General features: G+C 41.9%; 2 protein-coding genes across 3 annotated transcripts in view; one reads left to right on the top strand and one right to left on the bottom strand.

Moving 5' to 3' along the window:
- Positions 1-4914, bottom strand: part of focad (focadhesin) — a 70173-nt gene extending 65259 nt beyond the window's left edge. For both annotated transcript variants that reach the window (XM_029674576.2, XM_029674575.2), the window contains exons 1-4: positions 4855-4914; positions 2193-2264; positions 2001-2075; positions 1603-1757 (exon numbers count right to left, since the gene is read on the bottom strand). In XM_029674576.2, the coding sequence (XP_029530436.2) occupies positions 1603-1757; positions 2001-2075; positions 2193-2249 (287 nt within the window). In that variant the 5' untranslated portion in view covers positions 2250-2264; positions 4855-4914. The remainder of the gene's footprint in view (positions 1-1602; positions 1758-2000; positions 2076-2192; positions 2265-4854) is intronic.
- A 4917-nt stretch (positions 4915-9831) lies between these two features.
- Positions 9832-15498, top strand: part of mllt3 (MLLT3 super elongation complex subunit) — a 44225-nt gene continuing 38558 nt past the window's right edge. The window contains exons 1-2 of the mRNA XM_029674590.2: positions 9832-9972; positions 10569-10749. Of these exons, the coding sequence (XP_029530450.1) occupies positions 9961-9972; positions 10569-10749 (193 nt within the window). The 5' untranslated portion in view covers positions 9832-9960. The remainder of the gene's footprint in view (positions 9973-10568; positions 10750-15498) is intronic.

The following is a 15498-nucleotide window of genomic DNA, read 5'->3' on the forward strand; positions in this document are numbered from 1 at the left end:
ATAGTGGCCATGGTTATCATTCTGCACAGATATGATCTCTAGGCCTATACATGGAGTGCAGTGTATTTTCAATGCTACAGAACTACTATCGAAATGAGTTCCATGACTTTTAATATAGCACGATCAACTGCTCTACAGTTTGGTGTGACAATACCGTGTAACAGGATGTCCTGATAAGTGTTCAACCACAGAGAGATAGGGGAGGGGCTCATGTCTGACAGTATGGCTAAGCTCTGTTAAGACCTCAACAGAGCGCGGGGAGGCTGTCGTAGAAGAAGAACAACGGTAGAAGACCATTTTTATGAGTCTGACTCTAATCAAGTCTGTCTGAACTCTCTGAGCAGGTGTAATAAAAGGCTGTAATACACACCGAGACATATTTTCTGAATTGTGTGTGCGCGCGCCAGGGTTTCCGTTAGCCGGTAATCGCCGGCTTTTGGCCTATAAACATTTTGAAAAAGAGAAATAAAACTGGCTCTGGCCAGTTGCCTGGGAGAATAAGAAAAAAATCCCATTGCAAAATGATGCTTTTTAGCCTATTCATTGATGGAAATACCAGTCAATGTAAATACATTTGACTGGTCATGCTAGGCTGTCTATAGGTTCATTTGCAGAAATGTGGAATTAAATTGGCACGTGTACAGGATATTCGTTATGCATCTTATTTATCACACGCGTACAGCATACAGATACTTTCCGTGGGAAATCTGCTGCTGCCACAGGCTCTCGAACTGCATCCACAGGCAACGGACGGCAGGCTTCATCAGCGCATCACACACCACTTTGCAATGAGCGAGAGGCCGTATGCATTTTGAAAACATATGCTTAATTGTTTGAAACCTGAACGTTATACTACATATTATGAGGCATGTCTTACCTTGCCAAAATATCCGTGGAGGCAATTATTTTATATAAACTTTCTTTCGTTGTCCAGTAGCCAAAAGGCACAATCCTATTAGATCTCCCCTCTTTCTAATGGATATTTCCATCTCTGTCACATGAAACCGCTCGCATGTGCAGTGCTCTTTGACAACAGTTTTTCCCGTAAAATGCATTATGGAACAAACATTTGAGCGCAGCCTACTGCCTTGTGCGCATTGCTGCGGTTATAATGTGATGAAATAATAGCTGCTCAACATTTTAAGCTACACATTATGATCTATTGCATCAAACTCATTGCTTTAATTTTTTTTTTTACGACAAGCTGACTATAAAATAGGTCAACTTTCTACAATGGGGAATAGTAGACTGACAGGCTAGTGATTTTGCTGTTCGTTACTCGTCTTGCTGGCTGAGGAAAAGTAAATGTGGACAGTTCTTCTAACATCTTCAAAGAGCACATCAGAATTCAAGAAGGACCACACATCATTGCATCCTCGACTTGCATGTTCTGTTAACCATCCTCTAAATGTGATTTCTGTCATTCTGAGCACCGTGGGTGGACGCCCTAATCAGATCACGTGCCCAATGCATATGGGTCCGGTAAATTTCTCAGATGTCCAGTAAAATAAAAAATAAAAATGTTTCCGGTCAAATGTCCGGCACTAAAAAATTTTAACAGAAACCCTGGTGTGTGTGTGGACAAGCGTGTGTGTGTAATACCTGGCGGAGGGCAGGAGGTTGAGGACGCTGTTGAGTATGTAGTGCAGGTCGGCGTGGGCCTGCTCTACCAGGAGCACCACGGCGTCACAGCAGGCTGAGCGCACAGCAGCACAGTCACTGCAGCACTGCTCCCACAGGGCCTCCATAGCTGGGCCCTGCAACACAGTCAGACACAGTCAAAGACACAGGAGAGGCAGAGGCACAGCCACTATAGGACTGCTCCTACAGGGCCTCCACAGCCGGGAGTCAAACACAGTCAGAGACACATGATGTGGTCATAAACAAATTGCATCAATCAAAAACACAGTGGGTCAGTCAGAAACAAATGTCACAGCCTGAGGCACAGCTTCACACTCAAACATGATACTCAGACACAAATTTGAAAGCCAGACACCTACCTGGGTGGAGGACTGGCCGATCCTCTCATTCTGGCCCTTCTCTTTCAGCACAGCCGCAACCAGACTCCTCACCGTCTGCAGACATAGACAACAGGCTTACTACAGAGTTGGATCCTGGCTCACAATAACCTGAACAGTATGACCCCCCATTGCATCCCCAATCCAGAGACAATCTCTCAGTCAGCACTTTACCTGGGCCTGTATGAGCGGGCTGGGAAAGTCAAACCTCTTTTTCAAATTCTCACTCATCTTCTCTGGTCATGCCTGCGAGTGAGGGAGAAAAACCGAAAGATTACTCTTAGGATTGAGAGCACAGAAACTGGAATATTTACTTAAATAGAACGGAGCTCTCCTTGTTGAAAACAAAAGCACACAACAAAACTAAGGTTATTGAAGAGGATACCTGGAAAATCAAACTTTCTGGCCATGTTTCAAAGAAACATTTTACGTTACATTTTTAGTCCTAGCTCCCAGCGGACTGACATGACAACCTACGAAACGAGCTGAACTGCCCTAAGACAGAGTGATTCCCCAAACTCCAGCCATCTGCTGTGTTATATAGGCTACAACTAGCCTAATGCACTGTGTACCTACATTGAAGAACAGCCCCCAAGCAGGTACCTGCATCCCTTTGAAAGACGACCCCCGCAGTGTGAACTAAAGCTCTGACAGGTGGCATTGGCCACTGACATAATTTTGCATGAATTGATTGCATTATTCACGAGACACCTTCCCGAATACAGACAGATGACTGGCCCCCGAGCAGTTTGCTAGTCGCTACATTGAATACATTGAAACTTGGACCATCTCAGGTTGTTGTTCCATTAAAGAATGACAATGAGGCAGAGAAAGAGAGAAGTGGACTGACTACCAGATGGTTATTGTCAGGGCCCTGGCTGCCTGGCTGGCTGATAGCCAGGGAGATCTGTATGTGCTGTGTGTGAGACTCTGAACAGAGGGGGAATATGGGAGACAATGTAGCCCCCCCCCACCGCACTCCAGCCCCACCCGTTCCCCCTCTATTATAGAGCTGATAAGTGACAGGCCAACAGTGTGCAACAGCCCATTCACAGCCCCTGACGCAGCTATAACATTCACTCTCAACGACCTTAATACAGCATCCACAGAAACAGCCACACTACTGCAGCCCAAACGTATAGCGAGGTAAGGCTCTCATATTCAATGCTAAAATTAGACTTCTGACAACTGTCTTCTACAAGTTGGTGTTTATGGTTGAAACTTATCGTAGGCCTTTGTGACGTGACTGACTAGGATTAAAGGATCAAATCCACCTGTCAATGCTGGCTGTGGACAAGGTGCTTGGTTCCATAAAATGACATTGAGTTGTGAAGGGATTGAAATGTGGCCAAAATTGTTGTGCAGTGTTATTAAATGTGTATAAAAGACAATAGAGGGAATAAACTAACAATTATATTCTTTGAGAGTGTAAAAACAAAGTTGCTGTTGTTGAATTAGGCATAAGCAAGATGGCATAAAATCGTTTATGGTTTTACATGACTATGTTCAAACATATTCAACTTGCTCTAGTCCGACTATGCTGAGGTTTGACACCCAGATATAGTCTTTAAAAAAAATAGATGTTATTTCACTGTGCTGCATGGCACATTTTCCAAACTCAAAGAGGGACAATAGTCAGTGAAACATGTAAATTAAACTATTCAGGGTTTTCTAGACTGCCTTTAACTTGTTCACTAACAATGTAAACAGGCCTGTACTGCTGGCTCGGCATTGTTAGTGTAACAATGTGACATTGTTTGAAATGCTCATTCCTGTGCCTTTGAAAGTGACAGTCCTAATGCTTGTGGATAGCAGAATTGACTATGGCTTGTTGCTTGCCCTCCAAAACGATGTAGTTACTGGTTAAGGCAGGCAGGCAAAATAGATAGCACATTATGTTTACATTGTTAATGCAATGGGATACATTTGGTAGGACTACCATAAACTCTACCAACAGCCTGGCTGTCTAGCTGCTGGTGTACCTGGGGTTACTAATAGTAGAGACAGAAGACATATCGATACCATCATGATGAGTTTCCTGGAACTGAGTTGCAAGCGCCAAGTTCCCTGACGCTTGCAAATGTTAAACAAATGCACTGTAGCTAGCTAAAACAGCATCTGTGCATTAGAGACGTCTCTAACGCCCAGAAAGCTCCAATTCAAACTCCAATTCATCACGAACAGGTCGGAAGCCCACAACAGCTCAACACACATTTGGAAGTGCCGAATAGCCTTTTCTTTTTCTGTTGCTTTTAAAATGTAGACATTTTTGTTAGTACATACCGGCCGAAACGAGAGTAAATGAAGATAGTTGTTCAGCGAAACTGCATATTTGGTGATTAATTAACGTATTTTTACATTATAACGCTTGCAGAGCAAGTGAATGGGAGTCTGAGTCTTCTGGGCGTTAGAGGTGTCTAACGCAAATATACTGGTTCAGTAGCAAGCTAGATATCAAGCTACAGCTAACTTTACTGTACATCTAAGTCACTTTCAGTTAGGTTAATCATTTTGAGGGCTTGATAACTTGCAAATAACACACACAGTTACAGTTGGCAGTAAGTTAGATACAAACTAACAGAACGTCTGTTGAAATTATACCTGGCTAGCTTGCAAAGTTTAATGAATTTGGTGAGCTAACGTAGGCTCCTAAACTGGCCACTGCACTGAATAGCCAATAACGTTAGATTGCAGCGCGCGAAATCTTATTCCACATAAAACATGCACTTTTTTTAAACGTCTACACCTTTACATTACAGACCGTAATACAGACCTACACTCTCTAACTAAAAATGATCAACCAATAACTGTAATTGCAATACACTTCAAACTGTACCTCTGGTCCAGAACTGGCAAAAACACATGGGAGTACGGTGTGCAGTAAGCGTCAAACAAGTATGGAAAACGCAATTGAATAATTCCATAACGTGTCATTCAAACTTATTTGAATAAAGAATGATGTCATATTTTAATAAATAAGAATCCTATTTTTCTTGAATTGATTATTATTGCATACATATATTTCAACTTGCATTAATCTGGTAATAGCCTACTGATAATGAGGAGGAGGAGGAGGAGGAGGAATCACTGGACATAGGTCTTGTGCATCCTAGAAAACACCAAATTGCCAAAAGAAACCTACTGTAATGTTAGATCAACATTTCACTAGCAAGTTTTTTTTATGGTTGTTTCCTTCATTTCAGCATGCAAGATCATAACTGAGATTGTCTTTTAGCTGTAAATTGCTGTATACCATTAATAAAAGGAAATCGTTTTTCAAATAACATCGTTGATATGACTGGGACATCGTTTTCCAGGAAATGGTCAAGTGTGAAGAAATGTTTCTATTCTATTAAATTAACTGTGCTGTGACCTTGAACAACGTAGGATGATTGCCTTGAGTTTCTGACACCTCAAGTGAAATTTCTCTGTGAATGTGCTGAATTTCTTGTGTTCTTTTTTTGAAATTATTATTATTATTATTATTATTTGTGTACATGTTTGACATTTTACTGCATTGTTGGGAGCAAGTAACATGAACATTTTTCTGCACCCACTATACCATCTGCTAAACTGTGTACACAACCAATAAACTTTGATTTGATGAGTGGCATGGCCGAAATCAGTCCTCACAGACATGATGGTGTTGATGAGTATGTAGGCTCAACAGGTGGAACCAGTGATAATTGGTCCTAGTGTTACATTAAATATCAAGGACACGATATAATACCAAAATTAAATTGAATCATAGCCACTGTCATCCCAGGTTTGCTTGCTTGCTCGATCACACCGACAGCGTCATTGCATTTTGGTACACCAGAAGTACATTCATGTCCAATGGAACCCTGGGTTTGCATTGCAGAATTGTGTGGCAGAGGCAGTTGCAGTACTTTCTGTTTGGTGCATACGTTGGATTTATTGAACATATGCGTCAAACTGTATGCGTTGACGGTTTGACAGAAATGGTAGCAGAAGGTGAATGTTGAACTTTTGTTGCACACATATCCAGATGATGCTGTGTACTATTTTGCGCAATGATGCTATCGGTGTGATCAAGGCTATAGTGTTTCTTCAGGAAACAGTCTGTGTGCAATACAAATATTTAATTTTACTTGATGTGATTTGGATTGGTCTATTGTGTAAGTGACTATGGCCAAAGCTGGCTTGGTTAGGTATTTCTCTGGACTTCCTGTTTTAACGGACCGATGAGGAATCGATTCTAATCCATCCTGTCATGGCGCTTTGGTTTGGCACTGCATGCATCACCACCTCTGCAATAGGTCATCTTTTTGTGCTTGCCTCCATTCTACCGATATTATGAGCTGTCAGATTAGTAGATCTTCCTTGAAACTATTGGCACCGATAGCTAATGAGCAGGAATAGTTCCGGTGCATTGGTTTTTTGTCACTGGTTATTTGGACAAATCAAGATTTCGCAGGTGCGCATCTTTCAAATTTCGCAAGGGGAGGGTACATTCAACCCATACGCTACATTCGTAACCAAGGGGGAAGGGGTAATTTACCACATACCACTGGGAAAAATCCACTTTACCGCCCCTCCAACTGGTAATTACTAGTGGAAACGCATCTATCATCCTGAGCTCCCCCATGCTGACCTCTGACATCACCTACTAAGGAAATGACCACAAATCACAAGGCCAAATCACACTGGAGTTGCTTACCAAGAAGACATTGAATGTTCCTGAGTGGCCAAGTTACAGTTTTGACTTAAATTGGCTTGAAAATCTATGGCAAGGTTTGAAAATGGCTGTCTAGCAATGATCAACAATCAACTTGGCAGAGCTTGAAGGATTTAAAAAATAACAATTGTCAAATATTGTACAATCCAGGTGTGCAAAGCTCAAGGGTGTTTATTTATTAATTCATTTATAGAGCCCCACAGTGGAGGTGTCATAATACCCATAAAACCTAGCGGTCAAACAGCGAAAGGGTTCCAATCGTTTTTCCAACATTCATTTTTTCCCATAGGAAAAACACTTAAAATAAGGGTTATGTTTCTTGTAGGCTTACCCTGGTGTGATGTTTTGATAACCATGTAAATCTCTCTCAGACAAGGTGACATTTATCAATATATTTGGCTATATTTACTCTGACTCTAAAACGCTAATGAGCATCAAAATAAACATCATGCAAGACTACATATCCCTGCAAGCTCCTTTGATTACAAATCCCTGCAAGCTCCTACAAATCCCTAACACCTTTGCTAACAAGTATTGTGTCAATTTAAAACTTGCACAAGACAATTAAAATAATGGTCAGTTTAAAGAAATGTAGCCAATTTATTTGTTACTAAATGTAGCGAACATTAGACAGTTAATCCAGAGATTCTTACTCTTGCCTCGATTCGTCAGTCTCTTCCAAATCATCATGGCATTTGTAGTTCTTTATGATAGCCACATTAGCAGCTAAATATCATTTCGGGAGGGGGTAAATACAGGTGAATGTATTGATGAAAGTCACTTTGTCCTAAAAAGATTTACACGGTTATCGAAATGTCACGACAGGGCAGGCCTACATAAAAACAGGCTTTATTTGAAGTATATCTAAAATCCCCTATGGGAAAAATGAAAGGTGGAAAAACAATTGGAACCAGTTCCTTGTTTGACTGCTAGGTTTTAGGGGTATTATGACACCTCCACTGTGGGGCTCTATTTGTCAGGGACCATGTACAACATGCAATTGCACCAGATTTAGCTAGTTAGTGGTTGTAGTGTCTGGGCTTAACACCTATGGACACAATATTTATGCTGCTTTCCTAACCAAGTTGATGTTGGGAATTTACCGGTTGTGAAGCCGTAAGTACCCACTTGGTTATGAACTCAACATTAATCGAGCAGCTGACCAATTACGTGAGACTTTAGTTCTGGGCTAACCGAGATTAAAGTAGAAGCAACATCAAGGTGACAAATGTGACTGTAAAAACAATTACATTTTTCAATGGGGAATGATGAACAGTTGGTTAGTTGTCGAATCCAACACTTGTTAAATCCATAATGTTAGGTTCTCTTTCTTGTGATACTGACACAACGTAAGAACAAAGACTTAGCCCACTGATGGAGAGTGGAAACTGAGCCCTTGCATTGATATCTCAATGCTCATTCACGTCACACTGGATGTATGTAGACATGATCATAATTGGTATTCGGAGTTAGCCTATAGTTCAAAATCAAGATGTTTAAAGCTGATTTATGGTCATTCCAGAATATGCATTGGCTGTACAGCATTTACTGCTATGCCGCCTCTGCAGAAGTCAGTCCATTCATGCTTCGTGGAGCAGCCGCTAACCCACTCCTACATCCAACCAATCACATAAATGCGGAACTATGCAGAGCCCCTGCATTGATAAAGCCAATTTATGCTTGATCCAATAATGTGGTTGGACGATGTTGTAGTTGGATGCTTCGTATTGAGGGTGTGATGCATTTTTGGAGGGTGTGATGCATTTGCGGAGCCTTCGGAGGCACAGCAATTGCGTCATACCCTCAGTGTTTTAGCTCCCGGGATCGCACTGACAGAGCAAGCATAAATTGGCATTTAGGTTTATGTGTGTTTTAACATGCATATTTCTTACAATGGCTGAAGATGTAACAAAAGTTTCCAAAAACACCACACAGAGAGAATGTTTGTTTAAAAAAAAAAAGTGTGTATTTGAGGCATGTGTCTATACTGATAGGATCCAAAGAAAGGAAGCACTGCTCTTGGATCAGTGTTCTCCCTTTCCAATCTATTCAAATTGGCACATTTGTATTTGTTGTCACCTGTTCCATTCGTTACGGGCTGTCCAAAAAAGACGGGTAAAAATATTGATTTTGTGTTTAGCAGAGATCGGCTGTGTATAAAGTAATGAGGAAGGTCAAAAAAGCTTCTAACGACGTACTTAGCTGTTTATGAGTTGAACACGAGCGTTTTCAAGAGAAACTTTAGTAACGATGGTTGGGAGATTTAACGACTGCTCCTATGAAAGATGTAATGATGAACGTGCTTTTGGGAAACAGAGACCAGAGCTGTTGTGAAGGAAGTTGTCAATAAAGTGTGTTCGTGTTTATACAGGACATACCGCCCCAACCAACCGTCAACCAATCATGTCAATACGGAGTTATATGCCGCTATACGGAGCCCTCCACGTTGTTACAAAAGTTGGGAGGCGCAGCGATGTGGTACGGCGTTTGATTTGGCCTCCGCAAGCCAACCGAGGCTCCGCAAGTGCGTCACACCCGCCATATGGAGCCTCTGGACCACATTACCAGATCAAGCATACTTGGGTGTCATTATGGGCTGGCTATGTTAAAGGAACATGAGATGTTGGAATAAAAAAACATATGAATAGTTATCTATTTTGGGCCTCATAGTATGTTCTTTGTTTTAATATGGATGGTTTATGTGGATTCAATGACCATTTGGGGAAAGTATATTTTTGAGTATATTGTTTGAGTATATTGTTTAAGTATATTGACATCCAATTGTAGGCTAATAGAGGATTAAAAAAATATCGAATAGCAGAGTGTAGGCTATGTTTGATATATTGGATAATGTTATGTTACAGTATCAAGTGCTCCAGTCCAAGCTGTTGTAAGAGAGTAAATGTATGTTTTGACTGTTCATGCTGGGTCACTATGTGTACTCATCGATGGTTTGAAAGCCACTTGCCTATGTGGGTAAATTGTGAGGTGGATTTTACTATAGTCCATGCATTGGTTGTCTGCGCGTGTGCGCTGTCTCATTGGTTCGCTTTCCCCCTGCTCGTCTGCGGCTCTTGTCAGTGCACAAAACAGCGCATGCGTCTTATTTTGCTCCTCAGCCTTTGAAACTCCGGGTTGAGTTCAATTAGGAGAGACCATGTCCGCCATCAGCCATATGCACTTCTCTATCTTCTCATTTAAAACAAATTCTCCATGAAATAGCGGTAGAAAGCGGCCTCGAGAATGGCCACATCGGTGAGTACACTGCTTGCGACCATGCTTAGCAAGGGTGTGTTGCACGGTATTGTTTTCTTTGCTAGAAGAAGGCGGAATTGCCCGGCGCGTCTGAGCAGAAGATTTCCAGCCATATTTCTATCGAAGTACAGTAGAAACACAGATAGCTGCTCTCGGTTAGAACTAGTTGAGCTGGGAAGCGCGTATAGAATGCCGCATATATCGTGTATAGGAGCATTAGTGCGAAAGTGATGCTTGGATGGTAAAATAACGAAAAAAGTCTACCCTGGCAAATTAGACTTTTAATAGTTTTTCGGCGTTGTTCAAAATGACTTGCAGTTTGTAGCGTATAGACCACGGTAGCCAAAGCTACTTCATGAACAATATAGGGCAGGCTATAGACCCGATGCTTTCTTTGCTGAAATGCTATGCCGGATAGAGTGTATGGGATTTTGAGTAGGCCTATATAAAATCGAAATGTGTTATTCTGCAACGTGAGTGTTTTAATTGATTTATTCCACGCATTGCGTGTGTGCCTATTGAGACCGTCGTTTTGCCCTGGTGCCAGTCCAGCCTTCGTTTGGCAACAATATGTGATATGATTTTGGATGTTACAGGGTGCTGTTCAGGTGAAACTAGAACTTGGACATCGTGCCCAGGTCAGAAAGAAACCCACGGTGGAAGGCTTTACGCACGACTGGATGGTGTTTGTCCGAGGACCAGAGCACAGCAACATTCAGCACTTTGTGGAAAAAGTTGTTTTTCACCTGCATGAAAGCTTCCCAAGACCAAAAAGAGGTAGGATTATAATTTATCCTAATTTTTATTAGATTGTTTTGGAAAGTTTTATTGTCATAGAAGAATAGACTGCTTGATTGTAAAGCAAACACTTACAACTCCGGGCAAACCCTATATGGGTTGATTTGTGTGCACGAACTTTCTTGGTAGAAAAAACCCCCACGCTGTTTTGTTATAGCCATCATTTTGCAGAGTTTGTCAATTGAAAATATTGATATTTCTACTCCCCAAAACTTGCTTAATTCATTTGAACATTCCCACCTATAGCGCATACGTAATATATTGGATGCGCAATTGGAGAATTGAACACCAACATATTGATTCATTTTAGAGTTTAAAACAACCTGAGGCTAGATGAAAGCAATATGATTTTTTTTATTAGAGCAAATTCCGCCCCACCTGCTGCAGGCTATGAATGATTGGGCAACCCAAATGAATGTGAGTATTCTGCAAACCATAACGTGTCTTAAGGTGGCTTTGTTTTTAATAGCTTATCCATGGAGGGTAACTTGGGTTTAAACGCCCCCCTCCTGTAATTCTCAGAAACTACTATGTCGCCAATCCCCCCCCCCCCCCCCAACACTTTCCCTGGGAAAGTTTCCCTAAAAATTGTATCTTTTAACTTTTTTAAATCACTCCAACAAAACGATTTTGAGGTACATTGGTCAAATATTCAGGTCATTTACAAAAATATACAGTACCAGGCCAACGTTTGGACACACCTACTCACTCCAGGGTTTTTCTTTATTTTTACTATTTTCTACATTGCAGAATAAGAGTGAAGACCTCACAACTATGAAATAACACATATGGAATCATGTAGTAACCAAAAAATGTTAAACAAGTCCAAATGTTTTATATTAAAGATTCTTAAAAATAGCCCCCCCTTTGACTTGATGACCGCTTTGCACACTTTTGGTATTCTCTCAACCAGCTTCATGAGGTAGTCACTTGAAATGCGTTTCAATTAACAGGTGTGCCTTGCTAATTTGTGGAATTTCTTTCCTCAATGCGTTTGAGCCAATCAGTTGTGTTGTGACAAGGTAGAGGTGGTATACAGAAGATAGCCCTATTTAGTAAAAGGCAGAGTCCATATTATGGTAAGAACAACTCAACTATGCAAAGAGAAACGACAGTCCGTTACTTTCAGACATGAAGGTCAGTTAATCCAGAAAATGTAAGGAACTTTGAAAGTTTCTTCAAGTGCAGTTGCAAAAACCATTAAGCACTATGATGAAACTGGCTCTCGTGAGGACCGCCACAGGAAAGGAAGACCCAGAGTTACCTCTGCTGCAGAGGATAAATTCATTTGTAAACTGCACCTCAGATTGCTTCACAGTTCAAGTAACATGCACATCTCAACATCAACTGTTCAGAGGAGACTGTGAATCAGGCCTTCATGGTTGAATTGCTGCAAATAAACCACTACTAAGAGACTTGCTTGGGCCAAGAAACACTAGCAATGGACATTAGACCGGTGGAGTCCAAATTTGAGATTCATATTTCTAGCCGCTGTGTCTTTGTGAGATACAGAGTAGGTGAACGGATGATCTCCACATTTGTGGTTCCCACCATGAAGCATGGAGGAGGTGTGATGGTGTAAGGGGGGGCTTTGCTGATGACACTGTCTGATTTATTTCAAATTCAAGGTGCTCTTAACCAGCATGCTATTACAGCATTCTGCAGCGACACGCCAGCCCATCTGGTTTGTGCTTAGTGGGACTATCATTTGTTTTTCAACAGGACAATGACTCCTCACACTTCCAGGCTGTGTAAGGGCTGTTTGACCAAAGAGAGTGATGGAATGCTCAGGATATGTGGAAACTCCTTCAACACTACTGGAAAAGCATTCCTCATGAAGCTGGTTGAGAGACTGTCACGGGTGTGTAAAGCTGTCATTAAGGCAACGGGTGGATACTTTGAAGAATCTAAAATATATTTTGCATTGTTTAACACTTTAACACTTACTACATGATTCCATATGTGTTATTTATTGTTTTGATGTCTTCACTATTCTACAGAAAATGTAGAAATAGTACAAATAAAGAAACCCTTGAATGAGTAGGTCTGTCAAGTTTTGACTGGTACTTATATATTGAACAAAAATACACTGCTCAAAAAAATAAAGGGAACACTAAAATAACACATCCTAGATCTGAATTAAATATTCTTATTAAATACTTTATTCTTTACATAGTTGAATGTGCTGACAACAAAATCACACAAATTATCAATGGAAATCAAATGTATCAACCCATGGAGGTCTGGATTTGGAGTGACACTCAAAATTAAAGCGGAAAACCACACTACAGGCTGATCCAACTTTGATGTAATGTCCTTAAAACAAGTCAGAATGAGGCTCAGTAGTGTGTGTGGCCTCCACGTGCCTGTATGACCTCCCTACAACGCCTGGGCATGCTCCTGATGAGGTAGCGGATGGTCTCCTGTGGGATCTCCTCCCAGACCTGGACTAAAGCATCCGCTAACTCCTGGACAGTCTGGTGCAACGTGGTGTTGGTGGATGGAGCGAGACATGATGTCCCAGATGTGCTCAATTGGATTCAAATCTGGGGAACGGGCGGGCCAGTCCATAGCATCAATGCCTTCCTCTTGCAGGAACTACTGACACACTCCAGCCACATGAAGTCTAGCATTGTCTTGCATTAGGAGGAACCCAGGGCCAAAAGCACCAGCATATGGTCTCACAAGGGGTCTGAGGATCTCATCTCGGTACCTATTGGCAGTCAGGCTACCTCTGGCGAGCACATGGATGGCTGTGCGGCCCCCCCACATCAAGACTGACCCACCGCCAAACCGGTCATGCTGAAGGATGTTGCAGGCAGCAGAACGTTCTCCACGGCGTCTCCAGACTCAGACGTGACAGTCATGTGCTCAGTGTGAACCTGCTTTCATCTGTGAAGAGCACAGGGCTCCAGTGGGGAATTTGCCAATCTTGGTGTTCTCTGGCAAATGCCAAACGTCCTGCACGGTGTTGGGCTGTAAGCACAACCCCCACCTGTGGACATCTGTCCCTCATACCACCCTCATGGAGTCTTTTTCTGACCGTTTGAGCAGACACATGCACATTTGTGGCCTGCTGGAGGTCATTTTGCAGGGCTCTGGCAGTGCTCCTCCTTGCACAAAGGCGGAGGTAGCGGTCCTGGTGCTGGGTTGTTGCCCTCCTACGGCCTCCTCCACGTTTCCTGATGTACTGGCCTGTCTCCTGGTAGCGCCTCCATGCTCTGGACATTACGCTGACAGACAGCAAACCTTCTTGCCACAGCTCGCATTGTTGTGCCATCCTGGATGAGCTGCACTACCTGAGCCACTTGTGTGGGTTGTAGACTCCGTCTCATGCTACCACTAGAGTGAAAGCACCGCCAGCATTCAAAAGTGATCAAAACATCAGCCAGGAAGCATAGGAACTGAAGTAGTCTGTGGTCCCCCACCTGTAGAACCACTCCTTTATTGGGGGTGTCTTGCTAATTGCCTATAATCTCCACCTGTTGTCTATTCCATTTGCACAACAGCATGTGAAATTTATTGTCAATCAGTGTTGCTTCCTAAGTGGACAGTTTGATTTCACAGAAGTGTGATTGTGTTTAAGTGTTACTTTTATTTTTTGAGCAGTGTATAAAGGCAACAATGTCAAAGATTTTATGGAGTTACAGTTCATATTCGGAAATTGGTCAATTTAAATAAATAAATTGGGCCATAATCTATGGATTTCAAATGACTGGGAATACAGATATGCACCTGTGGTTCATAGATGCCTTTTAAAAAAAAAAGGAAGGGTGTGGATCAGAAAACCAGTCAGTATCTGGCATGACCACCGTCGGTCTCATGCAGTGCAACACATCTACTTCACATAGAGTTGATCAGGCTGTTGATTGTGGAATGTTGTCACACTCTTCAATGGCTGTGCAAGGAAGCCGGATGTGGAGGTCCTGGGCTGGTGTGGTTACATGTGGTCTGCGGTTGTGAGGCTGGTTGACGTACTGCCAAATTCTCTAAAATGATGTTGGTGGCTTATGGTAGAGCAATGAACATTCAATTCACTGGCAACGGCTCTGGTGGACATTCCTGCAGTCAGCATGCCAATTGCACGCTCCCTCAACTTGAGACATGTGGCATTTTAGTGGCCATTTGCCCCTAGCACAAGGTACACTTGTGTAGTGATCATGCTGTTGAATCATTTCTATGACACACATGTCAGGTGGCTCTTGGCAAAGGCAAAATGCTAACTAACAGGGATGTTCAGAAATGTGTGCACAAAATTTGAGTGAAAAGCTCTTTTTCATATGGAAAACTTTTTTATTTTAGCTCATGGGACCAACACCTGACATGCTGCTTTAAACTTTTGTTCAGTGTCTGTATCTCACACGCACAATATACCATTAGGGGAGCCTAAACATAAATAATCCACTTGGTTAGCACTTTTTAATTATTTTTGACCAGTTTTTAATAATAAAGTAGTACAATTACTTAATGCTCGATTTGGCCAAAATGCCCCCAGGGCAATCCAAATCATCTGTAAGTTACACAATTGTATTTATTTATTGAATTACCCCACCCCTTCAAAATGTGTTTGCCTAAGGATAGCCAGTATGTACATATCTAAATCTTACCAATCTTGCCTTTTTTTTTAGAAAATATACATTTCCCATAAGGCGGACGGTTTCCCCCAAGTTACCCTAAACTAGAAAGGCAAAATGTGACCGCTACCCAGTATATTTGGCGATGGTAAAC

Source organism: Oncorhynchus nerka, linkage group LG12, assembly GCF_034236695.1.
Source record: "Oncorhynchus nerka isolate Pitt River linkage group LG12, Oner_Uvic_2.0, whole genome shotgun sequence".
Classification (NCBI taxonomy): Eukaryota; Metazoa; Chordata; class Actinopteri; order Salmoniformes; family Salmonidae; genus Oncorhynchus; species Oncorhynchus nerka.